Source organism: Camarhynchus parvulus, chromosome 14 (genome assembly GCF_901933205.1).
Source record: "Camarhynchus parvulus chromosome 14, STF_HiC, whole genome shotgun sequence".
Classification (NCBI taxonomy): Eukaryota; Metazoa; Chordata; class Aves; order Passeriformes; family Thraupidae; genus Camarhynchus; species Camarhynchus parvulus.
Window position 1 is genome coordinate 4025704 of NC_044584.1, and position 18414 is coordinate 4044117.

An 18414-nucleotide genomic window follows, 5' to 3' on the forward strand; every position below is an offset into this window, starting at 1 on the left:
TGGGGACAGCTGCTGTGAATGTCCCTGTAACAGCAGGCGTCACCGCCACCGCACACAAGAGCTCCGTGCCCTGTGGCAAAGCCAATGCAGCTGAGCTGCACAAACACACCAGGTCAAAGCTGGCCAGCTGCAGCTTACAACTTCTGTGAATGGGGAAGAAATAGTTATTTCCCCTAATTACAACTTAAATGCCAAATAAGTGCCTGTCCGCTATGGTAATTGCAATGTCACTGGGTGATTAGTGCTGCTCTGCACTCCGAGAACCTGCAGCACATCTGCAAAGCACAATAACCCACACCCCGAGTGCCCCAGCTGCCGACAGCCCTTCTGTCCCTGGCCACGGGGGCCAGAGCGGGGCTGCAGTGGGAAGCAGTGGGCACAGAGCGGCTCTGCAGCCTGCCAGGAGCCTGGCTATGCCCAGCTCCCAGCTCCCAGCTCCCAGCCCAGCCCCAGGGGCAGCTCTGTGTGCCCGGGGTGTGCAGGACCCCGACCTGGCCATCCCAGGAGCTCCCTGAAGCTGCTCTCACCCCAGCCAAGTGCTTATCAATGCCAGGCTGGACATCAACACCCATCTCCAGCTGCTCTCAGGTGCCAGGGCCAGCACCATGCTCCTCCAGGGCTTCCTGGGGGCTCGCCATTGTTACCCGTACCCACGATGCAGCGTGGGAGGGGGCCTGGCCCCAGCCCACCCACCAGGCAGCCACAGGGCCAGCTGCAGGCAGCCAGGGCTGAGCTGCACATCCTTGCCTGCTGCCACTCCTGAGGGCAGCCCCTGGGGAGAGGGACAGGCTTTTAGCTTTAGCTTTATATGTATAGGAAGGTCTCAAGCAGTGACACTTGCTAACTACAGTTTAGAAAACAACAAAAGGAAATTCTATAGAAAAACACAGCATTTAGTCTCACACCCACCCCTGTTTTTTCCCTTATTCAAAAGAAATAATCTTTTAAGCATTAAAAAACTTCCCAGTGCTGCTGATACAAAATGCATTGTAACCTTGAATTATATGTAGCAGGGCTGGCTTTCATTATTTATTAGCAAGATCAATTAGAATATTCTGTTTGCAGAAGAATATAATCCAATATGTACTTCAAGCACTAACAGCTAAATATATGCTTATTTAAAAATCAATCTAAAAGTCAAGGTTTCCTTTGTAAATCCTTACTACAGATTAAAAAAAAAGCTTTGAGCGTTACCACCTGCTGAATGCTGTAGTCTCAAGGAGACAGTTATACATTTTAAAACATCTCAAATGGGGATTGATTGTGCCAGGCAAACAATCGCTGAACCCCAGCATGGAGGGCTCATGGCCCGTGTGATGGCTGAGTAGCTCCCACGGGAAGCACCGTGGGACCACAGCCCAGCCACTCCACAGGGACGTGGGAGCAAGCCCCGAGGCAGGCAGTGAGAGCCAGCAGCCCCTGCCAGCCGGGAAGGGCACCGGAGTGTGCCAGCCGTGCTGAGTGACTCACACCGGCTCCCAGCATCCCAGCACAGACTTGTTTTTCACTGACTTCCCCGGGCTGACATGGAGCCAAGGCATCCGCCTGCCAGCCCAGCTCAGGATCCGCAGTGTCCTCGCCTTTCTCCCCCGAATCACAGGTTTCTAAGATTAATTGTCATGTATAATTTATTGACCTCAGCCACGACCTTGGCCCAGCGCGGTTTCCTTTCTCTGCGCCGTGGCAGTGGCAGCAGCAGGCTCTGGCAGGGCAAGGGAGCGCCAGCAGCACGGGGTGGGCAGTTCTCCTGGTGCCAGACGTGCCGAGGGGCTGCCCCACAGCCCTGGAGATGCCCCAGCCCCTCTGCTTCCCCTCCGTGCCACCCTGCAGAGCCCTGTTCCCGGCTGTGCCAGCGCCCGCTTTAATCTCCCCCCTGCTGCCAGCCAGGCGCAGGCTGCTCAGCCAGCTTCCCGCTTCTCCTTCTTCCTTAAGCCCTTTCTCTTTCGTCTTCCATTTTTAAATCTTATCTCCAGGTAAAGAGGGTATTTGATGGGATCAAAAAGTGACCTTTAACAAGGGTAGCAGAGCTTCAAACAATATCCCTGCAAGTTCATGCACACTCAAGTGTTAAAGGGAACAGTTCTCTGATCTCCTGTTCCTCAGTGGAAAAGTCGTTTCACAAAGATTTCTGCCAAAAGCTGGTGCAGCAGACTGAGGAAACTTTCTTAAAACCCAGAACCTAGAATTTGGCACAGGCTGTCCTTAGTTTCTGATAAACCAATCCTTCAAAATCTTTTGGTCTCAGTCTTCGCCAGCAAGTGCTCCAGCCACACCACCCTGCACCTGGGTGGAAGGAGGGTTGGAACAGGATGATCTTCAACCCTTTCCAACCCAAATCTTTCTGTGAATCTCCAGAGTGTTTGTTTCTCTGCTCAAGTTCCCTATCTCTTGCCAGTTTCCTGGGTCTGACAGATTCCCAACTATCCCCCATCTTTCACTCAGCTGAGTAAAATCCCTGAAATGCCTCTTAGGTAAAGCATTCCAGCCGTGGAGGGAAGTCAGACAGAAGCAATCAGAGGGATCAGACAGTGATTAGTGGGCTGAAAATACAGCCAGAGCACAGTGGACAGACACCCTGAGGCTTCCCAAGGCCTCCTCAACAGCACCATGTCCTGCTCCAGCCTGAGGTCCTCCCAGCCGTGCTGGGAGAGGCGCAGGGAGGGACCAGAAGCATGAGCTGGTGGCTGGCATTGCCCTTCCTGAGAAAACCAGGCTGTTTGATCTACGATCCGGGGGTCACTCCAGTCTTGGTTGAGACCAAGACCTACAGATCTCCCCATAGCACCGTGCAGATAAATTCCAAGTGGGAAAAGAACAGCAAGAGCTAAAGGATGATGTAGGCACATAACAGTTTGCCTCCTGAGTTTCCACTGTGCCATGAGGCCAAAGGGTTGCAGCGTCACATTTCCCTGGGACCTTGGCAGGCCAGAAGGGAGCAGTGGGGGCCAGAGGCCACGTTATGCCAGATCAGGACAGTCCCACACTCTCCAGCAGCAGCACACAGCCAGCGCTGGCAGCGATGCGACCCCCATACCACCAGGGGACGAGGGGACACATGTGGGGTCCCCCATCTGCAGTGGAGCTTGCTGGTGCCCCCACAAGTGGCAGGGTGCCCGCAGTGGACAGACGGGAGTGGTGGGTGGGTGGCAATGACAGAAGCATTAATCATTTCCGTGGCACCGTGCACCAAGGAGGCGGGCACAGCCCATGGCGGGCACAGCCCATGGCGGGCACAGCCCATGGCAGGCACAGCCCAGGGCATACAGCCCATGGCAGGCCACAGCCCATGGCGGGCACAGCCCAGGGCGGGCACAGCCCAGGGCGGGCACTGCCCAGGGCGGTCACAGCCCAGGGCGGTCACAGCCCAGGGCAGGTACAGCTCAGGGCAGGCACAGCCCATGGCGTGTACAGCTCAGGGCGGGCACAGCCCAGGGCAGGCACAGCCCATGGCGGGTACAGCTCAGGGCGGGCACAGCCCAGGGCGCACAGCCCATGGCGGGCACAGCCCATGGCGGGTACAGCTCAGGGCGGGCACAGCCCAGGGCGGGCACAGCCCAGGGCAGGTACAGCCCAGGGCAGGCACAGCCACTGCCGAGGTCTGCACTGCCCGCTGCCGAGGGCTGAGCACAGGAACGGGGCACGGGGGAGCCTCTCCTGCCTGCCCATCAGGAACGGGGCACGGAGGAGCCTCTCCTGCCCAGCGGGAGCAGGACACGGGGGAGCCTCTCCTGCCCATCAGGAACGGGGCACGGAGGAGCCTCTCCTGCCTGCCCAACACAGCCAACACCGCGGCTCTGCCGGCCCGGAGCGGGTCCCCTCCCTGTCCCGTTTCCCACCGTGCCCTCTGGGGAGAGGGGCGAGAGGCGCCAGCTCCGGCTGCTCCTGGATGGGATACCAGACAGAGCTGCGCTCCCCCCTCCAGCTGCCCACACACACATCCCTACAGCACACCTCGCCAGGGGGACGCAGCCCGCCCCCACAGGCCAGCAGCCAAGGGGTTAAAGTGCCTTGTTACTGCTTCTGTAGCCGGGCTTCACTTCTTTGCAGCCGGAATTCCCCAGGAGCCTGGGCTTTTACTAGTGGCTCTGCTGTAGAACCATGTCATTATAGATTGCAAGTCCCTTAAAGGTCAGATAACACAACACAATTGAATCATATTAGTGAGCATAGCGAGCTGATATTTTCCTAGGAAAACCCATAAAACAGATTGTTTGCTGCAGAGAAACACACTGTTGTATAGCAAAGCCAGTGTAATCGTCTGCACAAACAAACAAGTGCTTTGTGAGAAAACCCTCCCATGCTGCAGATCCTTGGGGCGGGAGCCAGCAGGACCAAGGGCTGCCCACCTCAGGCACGTTGGATTTCAGCTTGGGTCACAGGACTGAAATACATCGCAAAAGACAAGGAGGGAAATAAACAATTTCCAAGTGTATTGTTGAGAGACAAATACTCGATATTTCATTTAATGTCTGGATGCAGGTAGTGGTTAATCTAAGACCATGCTATTAAAGAAATGCAGAATTGATTGAAGATTTCTGAAGAGCACAATTTCCATGGCCATGATGACCCCACCTTTTTTTTTTCCTAATTTGTCTGTAATCTGTTTGGACAATTCCTTCTATCACATTTATTTCCTTTCCAAGTTCCAACAGTATGATTAATTATGGAACTTTGCAGTCCTACTTACCCTACTGCATGCTCTAATTTTGCTTCCTTTTAAAATGGCTTTCCATCCCTAATAGACACCTTTCCTTGTTCAGCTCCTTTACTTTGTCCCTCTGAAATCTGCTGTCACTGACCCGTCACACTGGCAGCCACCCATCCTGCCTGAATCTGCAGTTCCATCTGGAGGCAGCCAGCACCAGTGGCCACTCGCCGTCCAGTGGGCCTTTATGTGGGGAGAGGAAAGGCACAAACCTCTTTTTCCAGAAATTTGGGTGCTTGTCAGAGCCCAGGGTCTGCAGCCCCTCCACCAGCCTGGAAATTCACATTTGGTTCTAGATTTAACTTCAGAATGAAAAAGCAACTGGAATCAGCACAACTGCTTTAACCTTCCCCAGTCACAGAAAGAGGAGGAAAAGTAATTAAAAAAAATAATTTTGAATACACAAAGCCACATCTCCTCTCGTTGACTTTCAACACCTGCGTCAGCTGTCCAGGGCAGCAGAGCAGGAACACCACGGGCTCCCACTCCCACCAGTGTGGCTCCCCTCTGCTGCATTTCATCATGTCCCACACAAACAGTGGTGAAACACAGGCAGAAAAACAATTAGATTTAAATCTCGTTTCCTCTTTCTATCTTGCCTTTTTCTTTTCTCTACTTAGATGCTCCTCAGTGCACTAATAGGATTTGTGTTTAGCACAGTGCGAAACGAATGATTTATGGGTCTGTCCGCACCGCACACTCCCAATGCCATTGCAGCCCCCTGAAAGGGCACTCCCAGAGTAGCCGGATGAGAGTGATCGGGCACTCTGTGTGATTCTTTGTACACACTGCCCACACGATCCCTGCTAGCCTGGCTCTCACAGTGCCTCTGTGCTTTCCTCACACTGCACTCGGCTCTGCTTAGGGAGGAAATGGGACCAAGGCCCTTGACCAGCTCCAGCCCCTGCTGCCACGCACCACCCACACTGCTGCCACAAACCTCCCTGCTGGTTTAACTGGTGTTTCAGCTCAGATTGGCTTGTGCCTCATCTAAGCCAAGCAGGAGCTCAAGTCCCTGTGTTTCATTGCCAACAGGTAATGCAAGGGCCATGTGAGAACTGACCAGACCCAACAACCCAAGCACGGTCAGGAGCACAGCACACTGAAGACTGCAGTGACTCAGGTGCCAAAGTCCTACCGAAGGTCTCTGGGACTGGTCAGATTTTCCTGGTGGCTCTGAACGTGGCTCTGCCAGTGCAGCTCCTGCAGCTCTGCACCAGCAGTGCCCTTCATTAATTCCTAATGCTGCCCCAAGTACATGTCATGTCCTCCAGGGTTTGGCAGCCCCTGTGAGCTGGGGCACAGAGCACAGCTCCCTACCTTCCTTCCACATATAACAAGAAGCCAAATGAAATAATGAAAGAAACTCATTTTAATGCCACAGAGGGAATTGTTTTATTGCTAAAGCAGCAAATAGAACTAATTGAATCCACTGGAAAAAAAAGGCGCAAAGGAATGGAAAGGGTAGGTGTGGAACACAGACAAAAAGGGCGAGCTGGAGCCTGAATATTCATGGACCTAGAAACCGCAAACCCTTGAATGCAAAATATCTTCATAACTGATCATATGCCAATGGCAATGCATGCACAGCTCGGAGACAGGCTTGGAATGTTTGCATTTACAAGATTTTTTAAGTAATATTATGGAACAAATTCTCTGGTTCATTAAGCTGCTTTGCACCTCCCTGGTAAAAGAGAACATCCTGGGAGTGAGCACCAGGACTGGCACAGGCTCTCACCAACTGGAGCGCAGGGCAGGCGGCAGCGCACGGCCCTGGGACAGGTGTGGTGTCCCCAGTGCCAGGCGGTGGGGCAGGCAGCTGCCTGCCCACTCTGGGGGCTGTGGAGGCAGCTCTGACCTCAGCCCCTGCCCTGGGCTGAGCACGGCACTGCCTGGCTGGGCTGCTGAGCTGGGGCGCCCCAAATCACGTCCCCTTTCACATGCCGCCAGTTACACCTGCCACAAGCTTTTAAACTCAGTTTTCAGTGAAATTCAATTTTCAGTGGCAACACATATATTAATATGAGGGTTACATTTTAGTTAAGGCAGCACTCATGTTCTTCGTTACAATACAAAGTCATCCAGCAAGGAACACCAAGGATATAAATCCCATTAATGAAGAAAGAGATACGTAACCTGCACTGCATGCTCCAGCACAGAGGCGCCTGTACAAGATGACTCTCATACAAAGTGCAAGGTGAGAAAGCTGGATTAGAAATGCAGTTTATACTCCCAAGGGCCATACAATGCTCCTCTGGCACCACAGGCCCTGGATCTGCGCCCTGAAAGCACCCAAAACACCAGTCCTACCTCAATCTATTTTCCCACCCCGGGAGAGAGCCCAAGGCACAACACGGCTGCTGGGTGTGCTGGTGGGGACATGCAGTGCCTGGCTCCCTCCTGGGCGCCAACAGCCACAGGTGGGAGGGGAAGGGCTGCAGCTGAGACCCTCCCCAACAGCAGCAGCAGTGCTGCAGGATGAGGGTGTCTCCCCAGCCTTGGGGAACTGGGGGCTCAGCTCTCCCCAGGCTCACTGGAAGACAGAGGCACTGGTGAAATCCACCTCTCTGAAAAGACCTCCCTTTGTCCCTACACCAGCATCCCAAATCCTTACCCTTTGGGCATAGCAAAGAGTTTGCAACACACTCCAAGCATTAGAAAAAGTTAATAGGGGTCAGGGGGGGAGCTGCACTGGGCAAAGCCATGCAGAGCACCTGGGGGAAGGACCCTGAACTGCGCAGCAGGGACAGACCCGCCACAGCGCTGTGGGGCCCTCAGCAGCCGGAGCCCCCAGACCCATCACCTGCTGACAGCCAGCAGCTCTGAACTTGCACACTGATCAACAAGCTCCTTACACGGCCTGGCCGTGGGAAAGCACTTCAGCACTGCCTACTGCAAAAAAAATGGCTGAGGAGCTCCTGCTAAGGTTTTCCAAAGGAACCCATCTGCAGCAGAGACATGGATTGCCTCCCACTGAGACAACCGTATCCCAAGACGAGAGTGCTTCAGAGTATTATGTGGGAACAGAGTAATAATAAAACACCTTGCCGTAACTTTAGCAGCAGTGGCTCTAGCAGAAAAGCCTGTAATGATCTAATAACACATTTCCCTTGCTGCCACTCCAGCCTTGTGAAATCCAGGGTACTTTAAGCCATAAATCCATCCCAGCTCTTCCTTTGTCATTAATTGTCAGGCTATTTGTATCACACATTTCACATACCAAATAGACTCCAATTTCATGGTGGGCTAGACTGCAGAAATGCTTCTTTTAATCTTTTTTAATTTTAAATTGGTACCAAACTTAAATATTTTCTAATGGAGTGTATGTTTTACTCACATCTAATAGTATCACTACAATTTAGGAGCAATAAAAGTCAAGCTCCCGTCTGTACAATAAGCTTGAAGCTCTATTTCCAAAGTTCAATCAGTTAACCTAGGAGAGCAATAACTTCCCTACAATGAGTAACAGTGCGGAATAATATTTAGATAGAGATAAACCCTTTTTGCATAGGAAATTGCATTATGATTTGCTGGGTCTATGAAATTCTCAGCAAGATGCTTTAGTTTAGCAATGAAGTTGTTGCCTCAGGCATTTTTCTGGTGTTTCGATTTCTTGGGGAGGGTCTAGATGATTTTGAGCTGAGTAAGGAGCCCTTTTCACTCCAGATCCCAGTGTGCGCAGCAGACCCAGCAACAGAGCTGCTGCAGCCTCTTCCCCACACTGGCAGCACAGGATGAGCAGCCAAACAACAGCTGCCCCATCTCAGGGCTGTGCAGCCCTGCAGTCTCTGCCCTCCTGCCCCATCTCAGGGCTGTGCAGCCCTGCAGTCTCTGCCCTCCACACTGCACCAGACCTTGGGGCTTGCCCCGCAGACCCAGCTCCTGGGAGGTCCCACACACGGTTACCACAGCGATTGCAGCGGGTGCCTGGGTGCCCTGGATTGTGCTCATTTGGCCAGATACCCATTTCTCTGGGGGAGCCATTAACAAAGACCAAGAGCAGGAACACTGCTGAGTGCCATCCCTTTGCGGCCAGGCCCCTGGCAGATGTAACCTCCTCTTTTCTGCGGCACAGCTCAGCACCAGCACCACCCATGGCTCCAACGCCTCCCTCATGCTGTGAAATCACCATCCCCACCGCACGGCCTGGTGCCCCAGAGCCCCTCTAGATCACACCTGACTGTGGATTTGCCTTTCTGTGCAGGATGAACAGCTCATGTAGAGGAGGCAGAGCCCCTTGCTAGGGTACCCAGAGCCCTTTCCTGATGTACCAGTGCTCCTCTTGCTGCGCAAGCTCCAGTGCCACAGAGCATGAAGCAGAGGTGGTGATTGGTAATTCAGGAATTAAAAGGGTACAAATAAAGAGCCCTAAAATGAGCTTGAAGGTCGTGAGTGCTGACAGTGCAGGGGAGGGGCACTGTGGGATCGATGCTGGCGCTCCCTGGGGAGCAGACCAGGGAGGGATGAACCAGCAGCCGGTTAAAGACTCCAGCAGCAACAACTGTGGGATCCATAGGCCTGCCACCAGCATTTCTTGAGTCAGCACTTCGGATGGAAAACGGTCAGTTTGTTGTTGAACAAGCAGGACCAGGGCCGAGTAATTGACAGTTTGTCACCTGCACAGGTGAGGCAGCACCCTGCCCCCGGGGCTGAGTTGGGAGGTGACCCCTTCCCACACGTCTGGGGCTCAGGGGTGGCAGCAGCTGAGCCTCCCGGGGCACAGAGGCACCTGGAGGAGCCTCAAAGGGGCTGGTGCACGGCCCCATGCTGCCTTCACACAGGCTGGTGGGTGTGCTCAGCCTGCCTGGATGGCGGCAGCTCCTGATGGGGCTGTGCAATCCAGCCGTGGTTTAACACCCAGGCCTGATGCTGACGTTGCCTTCCCACGAGCGTGCTCACGGCTCGGCTTAATTATATGAGTGTCCATCAGAGAAATACAGAGAGGGCAGAGCTGGGGCTGAAATAAAGTTATTTGCAGATGTGGATGAGCACTAATACTAAATATATTACTGTACACATCTCAATGCAAGATGAAAGGAAATACTCTCTAAAACAAAGGAGAACTGCAGATCTGGGCTATCACAACAGTGCTGCTCTGCTCGGATCCAAAATAATTACTGCTAATAAAGGAGGGGGCCAAGTCCAGTCCAGCCTGGCTCTGAAGGGAATGGAAATCAGATTTTGGCTTGAAATGTGTTATAGCAATCTCTGTAATACAAAATAAAGTCTGGCAGATGGAGTTATTTTTATCCAGAGCTAGTTCTGTTTAGTAGGTCGGTGGCTATAACTGATGTCCCTTTGCTATTTCCTCTTCCCCCAGGTCCCCCTGCCTCAGTTTCTCCAGGCACTGACAGGATTGAAGCAGACAACTCCAGTATATTTTGGGAGGATCCTACTTAGCTGTAAAAATCAATTGTGAATTTTGCATCCACCCCCAGCATTTGGCCTGTTTATATTGCCAAATATATTCTGTAAAGAAGTACCGTACTTCACAGGAGAGCTTGTCAAGGTAAATACCTTAATTTACATAAAATGTGACTCGCAATTGAAATGTTAAAGCCATAAAGAGCAAGTTTATGATCCATCCTTGATGCCTGGATGTATAATATGACAAGGGGGGAAATACTGTGCCTTACAACATTTACTAAATTGGTGTTTTAACACTGGGGAGGGAAATGGGAGATTTTGGAAAAAAAGGTTGGTGGGTTTTTCTGAGGGCTGTTTTTTGGCTTTTTTCTTGTCTCTTTTCATAAATATGAATTTTTCCCCAGCCTTCTACAGTCAGCTTTCAAGAGTCTCCTTCAGCTTGGAAACTGCAGCTGCCTAAATAACAAATGTGGGGAGCAGTGCCCGTGTGCCATCATGGAGCAGAGTCTGGGCAACAGCTTGGCCATGCCAGGGAGAGGAGCTGCTCTTGGCAGGGTCCCATCCTGCCCAGCCATTCCCCCATGCCCCTGACAGATACCTTTGATCTAAACAGGAATTTCTCAATGTGATTGAACAGACTCTTGTAATTCTGGGGTTCCTTTAAACTTTTTCAAATATAGGGGAAACCAATTTAAACTTCATACAACCCTAAATAATACTTATTTAAAAGTGGATTAAAAGCCTAAAATGAGCTCCTGCCCACATGCATACAGCAGTGAAATTACAATATACACACTGGATGCTCTGGAAAGTTTGATCATGGAGGTTCCTCACCTGGACTCCATACAAATGTGTCAGCCATTCATTCATGCTCATACCCTCACACCCTTCACAATTCATTGAAACCCTTCAAGCAAAAATCATTTGAAAGAAATTACCTCTGTGTATCACAGTCTGAGCAGTGAGAAATGTCCCACATGAACCAGCCCAGCCCCCAAAGCAATAAAATTTCTGCTGAAGTGCATGAAATAATGACTCAGAGAAAAGGAGTCCCCATGAAAAGAAGACGTAAAAGAAACACATGAAAAGAAAAATACTCTGACCTTTGTCGATACAAGGTGTCACAAATTTGTGTTGGAATTTTGACTTTGAAAATCCAAAGCCTTTGCCCATAACTTTCTTTGAGAAGCTGTTGTTCCTTCTCTGCCAGTCCGGGCTTGGCACAGAGCAGAGTGAGCCAGGGAGCAAGCAGGGGTCAGGAGCATCATTTAAACCAGAGAATGCCACCATCCAACACTTCCCCTTTTGCTTCTCCAAGGGGCTGCTCTTCCCCATGCCTGTTTTTGAGTTTTCTGTAACTCTACATGCACGAGCAGTAGTGCACTCACAAAGAGAATGAAGCTCTTTGACATCCCAGACAACACTTAAATCATTAGCACCAAAGCACCAGCCTGTTTACAAAGTGCGTAGTTGAGCAAAATCCTAGAGAAAGGATGTTCTTGAGACTACAGTGCAACAGTTCAATGATTTCAGGGCTGGTGACGTGTGCTGGTTTCCTGCATGCTCCAAGGAATGTCCCAACAGCCATTGGAAGAGGCATCCCCAACACGTGTGGCTGGTGTGCTGGGCCCTGTGTCCGTAACCCTGCCAGGAGAGCTGTGTGGCTGCTCCTGTTCCAGGCTCCTCGCACACCCTGGGATCAGAGTGGGAGCAGGGCAGAGCCCAGCTGGGCTTGGTGGGACGTCACCCTGGTCATCCCACCCCATCCATCTGAGGGAATGGGGCCCGACACCTCCCTGCCAAGGCAGAGGGGGCCAGGCCTGGGGGCTGCCAGGGGCACAGAGAGCACCCTGTGCCTCCCCCACTGCTTCCACCTTTCTCCCAGCACCCTGTGCTCACAGTCAACCACAAACACCTTCCACATGGAGGCAGAAGCAGTGACAAGCCCTGCAGGAGCGGGTGCTCCAGTGCCCTCCTGACAGTGTTGGCCCTGGCACTTCTCTCACTCTCTTTGCAGGAAGAGCCAGAGCAGCACACAGGGGCTGCAGGTGCTGAGAGCAGCTGCCATTCCCATGGCTACAACTGAGCAGCATGTGGATAACCACCATCAGGTGATAAAACACTGCAAATAGACACAATTCTTTCCTTCTCCCATTCCTTGAGCTAAAACAGAGCAGAAAGGAGGGAGACAACTGCTGCCCAGGAAGAGTGCAGGGTGGGTTCCCCCGGCACAGCACACAAGGCAGAGGCAGAGCCAGGAGACCCTGAGCTCTGGCACACAGCAGATTCTCTGCAGTAGCTGCAGGATGCAGAAGAAAATCCATGCCTGCTGCTGGAATGGCCTCTCATCAGTCCCCAGATGGGTGAAACACGGGAGCCAACCAGCACAAAGCCTGACCCCTGCTCGCAGTCCCCAGCCCAGAGCTGACCCAGATGTCAGCAAAGTCCAATACACTGGATCCATGGAGGATAGAGGCAGCTGAGTCACTACATTTCAGCAAAAGCCAACTCACAGCAGGGCTCAGAAACAAAATCAATACACTTTCCCTAAGTTCCCAGAAGTGCAGTGGGTACAACACTCTGGGAAGGCCTTTTGCAGAGAAACACAGCAGTTCTCAGGCTCTGCAGCTGTGCCTGTGGGCAACAGCAGACCCCAATCCATCCTTCCATTGTAGGTGTTCCCACAGTGCCGCCAGCACAGGCTCACAGTGCTGATGGAAAGGGTTTGATTTCCTGAATGCCCTGAGCTGATCAGAACAGCACAGGCATTAGCCAGCAACACAATTACAGCTCACAGCAAGGTACAGCTCACAGCGAGGTGACAGTGTGGGATGAGGCTGAAATGGCCCCAAGCTATTGCTGCCCAACAGCTGTTAGGGGACGCTGAAGAAGGGACCCTGCACACATCCCTGGACACAATTCCTGCCAGCAGCCATGGCAGCAAAAGCCAAGGCTGGATCATCCCTGGGCACGCAGGGCTGGCCCCACTGCCCCAGCCACCAGGTCAGCACAGGAAGGAAGGTGAGATGGCCCCATGGGGAGCAGAGCCCATGGCAGAAAGAACAACACTCAACAGCCACCTGCCCCATACAGACGAACTCAGCATCCCCAGGGATGGGACTGGGAGTGCCAGCTCCAGAGCCACGGCCAGCGGCTGCACGGAACCGCTCACTCGTGAGCACGTGTTTATTACTGAGGGAAGAGCTCCCTGTCATGGCATTATTCATTATTTGTATGAGGCCAGCAGCTCACCAAATAACACGCAGTCCTGACTGCTCGGGAGAACACTCCAAAAAACCCAGACAAGCAGTTCAAATAGCATTAGACATGCAAGCCACTCCACTGCCTGTCATGGTGACTGCTCCTGCAGCGGGGCCACTCCACGCACACAGCTACACCCCGTCCAAGCACTCAGCACTGGAGACCAGGGCAGAGAGGGGAATGTGATCTAATCACAGATATTGCTGCAGCCTCTCCATGAGCGTTCCGCTGAGGAGGAAACAAGGAGTAAAGCAATGTGCATGTACACATAGAATTCAACTCTTCCAATCAGCAAACCTTAAAACTCAATTTCAACTCACCACTATCAGATGTCCTTTTTGTGTTATGGAAATCATATTTGTGTTAAAATTGCAAGTTTGTTTTCAAAATATTGTTACAAATCCCCAGTTTTTCTGCTGAAGGTATGATGTCAAGATAGCCTCGAAATTGTAACATGACAGAGCTTAACCCCCTCACCATGCTGAGCCTGCAGGCAGCTGGGGATGGTGGCTGGGAGCACTGGGCTGTTCCACTCAGCTCAGAAAACCTCAAGGGTGCCCAAGTGATGAGGTCTCCTGTGCTGGTCATTTGCACCAGCAGAAAGACACAACTAAAGCTCCCCCCATGGCTTGGAGCTCCCACTCCCTTCACACAGCCACCTGCAGCATTTCTCTTCCAAAACCCCCAGAGCAGTCACCAGCAGCATCTGAGCACCCCGAGGTATTGGATCTGCACAGGCAAACCCACAGGTGCAGGGCAGTGTGGCAGTGATCCTGCAGACAGGATCAGCTCCCCTCCTTCCCCAGCCACACAGAGCCAGTGGCACCACACCGACTGCAGGGCTCCCCTGCCCACCCCTGCCCACCTCCCGGGGTTCTCTCCTCTCTGAGGCTGAACCAAGGGCCCAGCGCCACAAGGAGACAAACCTGTCCAGGTGTTGGACACTGCAGGCAGTCTGCAGTTCCCACCATCCTCAACATCCCTACACAATTGTGTGCCCTCGATCCACGCCCAGGCAGGGAACTCAGACATGTCTCAAATGCGGTGCCTGTGATTGTAATGAGCATTTATGGATGTAATCTCCATTCCCTGGTCTCAGAGGCCTCTCTATCATTCTGCCATCCTTTCCGTGCTCCGAGAAAGGCTCTCAGTGCTTTTCCAAACACAGGATAGCTCAGGGCAGAGCTCCTGGCACAGGACATGCCCACTGAGGCATGAGCATCACACTGGAGAGAGCAAACGCCTGCAGTCCAGCCTGGCCGTGGGGGACATGTGGACATCACTGTGCCTGAGCACGTGAGAGAGCAGGGGAACACTTGGACACTGGCTAAAAATCAGCAGCAGCTCCTGCAGGAAAGCTGGCATATCCTGGGGAAGGAAGGAGCAAGTTAAAGACAACGGCTTACAAAGGAACAGCAGAGGAAGACTGGATCTCGTTTAAGGAAAGCTGTACCACGGAACTTGTCCTTCAGACAGCCCAGCATTAGGATGGACAGAATCATAAACTGCAGCCACACAAACAATCCTGGCAGCATAATAGAAACTAACCAAAACTAATCTGGGCCTAGCTTGCACCAGTTTGTGTGTGGAAAGACCTCTGTTTGCAATTGCCACATGAACTGAGCTAAAGAGATCAGAGACAGCATACAAACCTTCAGCTTTCTCTACAGGTTCCCAGAAAAAAACAGAGCAGGCAGTGTGGAACTGCCATCCTGGCATGCCCCCCTGTCCCCAGCAGCACAGAGCTGGCATCCCCTGGCCAGTGCTTGCAGCAGCTCCAGCCACTGACAGAGATCCCAGACCAGACGTCCAGAGCATTTAGGACTTTTCAATCTCAAGGCAGCAAAGACACAGGTAATGCAGCATGGAGTACATATGAAGAAATGGCAATGCCCTGGCGCCGTCTCCATTTTACAGGAGAAACCAAGGTGGAGGAGGCATTTCCCTTCCTCCAGCTCCTCGAGGCTGGGAGATAATCTGGTGACCGAACAACTAAGCAGGGAACCCCGAAGGTTTGCCATTCCCTTTTTCCACTATGTAAGAAAAAATCTGACCGTGTTAAAAGCTCACAGTGTGTAATGCAGAAGTCACCATAAGGAGGTTACTTCAATAGTTGCTTCTTTGCTAAAAAAAATTGACACTTCTGTGGACAGGAAAAAAAATCCCTAATTACTGTACCTGGGACACAGCTATGAGCTGTCAGCCTCCCTAGTGCACTCAATCAGGTAATCTCAGAGGTCAGGAAGAAGCAGCTGCTGGGATGGACGGTGAGCTTCCCCCATTCTGTTTTTGGTTTGTGTTTGTATGGCACTAAAAGCCAGTCCATGACGACAGCCTGGCACCAGTACAGCACCAGGGAAATTGTGGCTGCTGCTGAGGCACAGAGCACCAGCAATGTCCTGCCCCTGCAGGGCTGGACACTCTTGAAGGAGGGGAGGAGAAGCACCTGTCTGTGTTGGGCAGGTGTGAAGATAACTGCAGGTCAGGCAGCCAGGGCTGACACAGCACAGAGCACCAGTCATTGCTTTACCCATCCCACAGCCTGCTCTGCCCAGACCCTCACACACCAAGGGTGCCCCAACCTGTTGTCCCACCTCTCCTGCCCAAGCAGCAGAGCTCCAGGGCTTGAAATGAGCAGCACACCCCGGAGAGCTGCTGCAGGGATAGAAAATACCAAACTGCATTCTGCAAATGGAAACCTGTGTGTGCCTCTTACTCCACGAGAGGAGCTACACCCACTCACTAGCCCTTTTCTAGTAGCATGACTTTAAAGATGAAAAAGCAACTGCTCATCATATTCAGCACTTGATCTTCTTCTGCCTGTTTTGAATAAAACCAAACTTTTTTTTGTGCCACTTTCTATCCTCTTCTAGCCAATTTTCTAAACTTATTTTTCAAGGTTAAGCGTTTCCTCCAAGAAAATTCAATACAATAAAATACTGTGTCTGAAATTATATCTCTAAACACAATAACCATATCCAGTCCTTTAGTTCTTCCCCCATCAGAGCAGCAAACCAAAAACCCTCTCAGAGATAACCTCACTTTCTCAGTGCTGGTGTCCACTTTCTTGAAATCCCTCCAGAAAATCCAGCATTTCCCCAGAGCCAAGCAGATGCCACACCAAGTGTTATGAAGACTTTCCTTCCACAATCCCCATAGAAGACTGCCTGGAGTTTCCCACCTTTAAATACCCCTGATATGCAGACCATGTACTTCATTTTAATAATGAGGGACCAGATAATCCAGGCAGTAACTTGCCGGCTGCCTCTCATTTTTAGCTTCATTTGCAGAGCAACTAAGAAGCTGCCATACTAACCACAACAAGAACTTCACCAGCTCAGCCACAGGCCACCTTTTATCAAGAACCAGTATGGTTTGCTTTGAACCATGAACTATAGAGCTACTGGGAGTTTTTAAGTTCTACTGCTGTGCTACATTCTGCTCAGAATTTTTAAAGAGAGAGAAAGACACTGGGCCATCACAATCCACTGATTTCCTAAACCTGTCAAGACATTTAACACTTCCTTACTGCAGTCCAGTGTTTTCTAATAACCAGGAATTTTAGCATAAAATTCCTTTAAAATGTTACCAAGCTCCACTCAACAGTATTTAGAGACTTCTTCACAAACAGAATTAGATCTTGTCAATGGAAAAAAACTTCCTAACGTGGAACTTGTTGAATAAAGAGTAAACCCTATTTGTGAAGCAAAGCCTGTGCTCACATGAAGGCAGCATCCTTCAGCCCTAGCAGCACCTGGAATAATTTGTGATCTTGTTTATTTCAGTAATTATTAATTACCGACTTATTTAGGCGTATTTTACACCAACTGCAGCTGAACCGCTACGGTATGCTCACACACTCCGAGCAACCGAGAGGGATGTTATCAGAGATTTCCTGCTTTCCCACCAGAACAGCGCGTTTTCCATCGCCACCGCTGCCAGGCGCGGCCCCGCCGACCCGCCCGCCCGCCCCGGCCCCGCGGGGTCCCGGAGCTCGCCCCGGCTCCCACCGGGGCAACGAGGACCCCCGGGACCGCGCCGGAGCTTCGCCCGCCCCGCACGGACACGCGTTCCTCCCCCGCCCCGCGGATCGCGCCCGCAGCCCCCCGCCCTCACCTGTACCACTCCAGCCCTTTCTCGTAGTTCCTGTCGAAGAAGTGGGGCTCGGTGCCCACGGCCCGCACGTCGGGGTGCGCCCGGATGGCCTCCAGCAGCGCCCGCGTCCCCCCCTTCTTCACCCCGATGATGAGGGCTTGCGGTAGCCGCTTCTCCCCGTAGTCCGGCGTGGTGCTGCTGCTGCCGCCGCGGCTGCCCGGGCTGCCGGCCCGGCTCAGCTCCTCGTCCGTGGTGCTCGACTCCTGCGGGTCCCTCTCGAAGGCTCCGCTCTGCGCCGTGATCACCTCCCCGGGGGCCAGCGGCGTCCGCAGCCAGGTGTCCGCCGCCCCTTCCCGGCTGCCGTTGGAGGCCCGCGGCGGAGCGGCGGAGGGGCCCGGGGCGCCGGGGCTGCCCGCGGGGCTGCCGGGGAGCGCGGGCCGCCGTGGCGGGGAAGGCGGTGGGGGAGTGCGGGGCCCCGGGGCCGCCGAGCCAGGGAGCGCGGCGGGGGAGCGCAGGGCGGCCGGGCCGGTGCCCCCCATCAGGCTGTAGCACAGGTAGGTGAGGCACAGGGAGAGGCTGCACATGCAGAGGAGCTTCCGCGCCGGGGGCCCCTTAGAGCCGCGCCCGCCCGGCACCCCCGGCTGGGCGGGGGGGACATGGCTGCTCCCCGCTCCTCGCCCCGGGCACCGGGCGCACATGGTGTCAGCCGCCGCCCGGCCGCCCCAGCCGCATGGGGCGCCGCTGCCCGCCCGCCCCGCCGCCGCCGGTGGGGGGCCCGCATGGCACGGTCGCCGCCGGCCCCCGCCGGGTACCGGGGCGCTGGGGCTCCGCGCGGCCGCGCTCCGGTGCCACCGGCTCCGCACTGTTGCCGCCCGAGTTCCTGCCGCGAAACTTTGTGCCGGGTGGGAGGCGGGAGCGCGTTCCCGGCGCGGGGAGGGCCCGGCCCGCCCCCCGCCGCCGCCGCCGCCGCCGAGACGCGGGGAGCG

General features: G+C 53.4%; 1 protein-coding gene across 1 annotated transcript in view; it reads right to left on the reverse strand.

Moving 5' to 3' along the window:
• HS3ST4 (heparan sulfate-glucosamine 3-sulfotransferase 4) overlaps positions 1–18126 on the reverse strand; it is a 52177-nt gene extending 34051 nt beyond the window's left edge. The window contains exon 1 of the mRNA XM_030958429.1: positions 17450–18126. Coding sequence (XP_030814289.1) covers positions 17450–18126 — 677 coding nt within the window. The remainder of the gene's footprint in view (positions 1–17449) is intronic.
• Between the last annotated feature and the right edge of the window lie 288 nt (positions 18127–18414).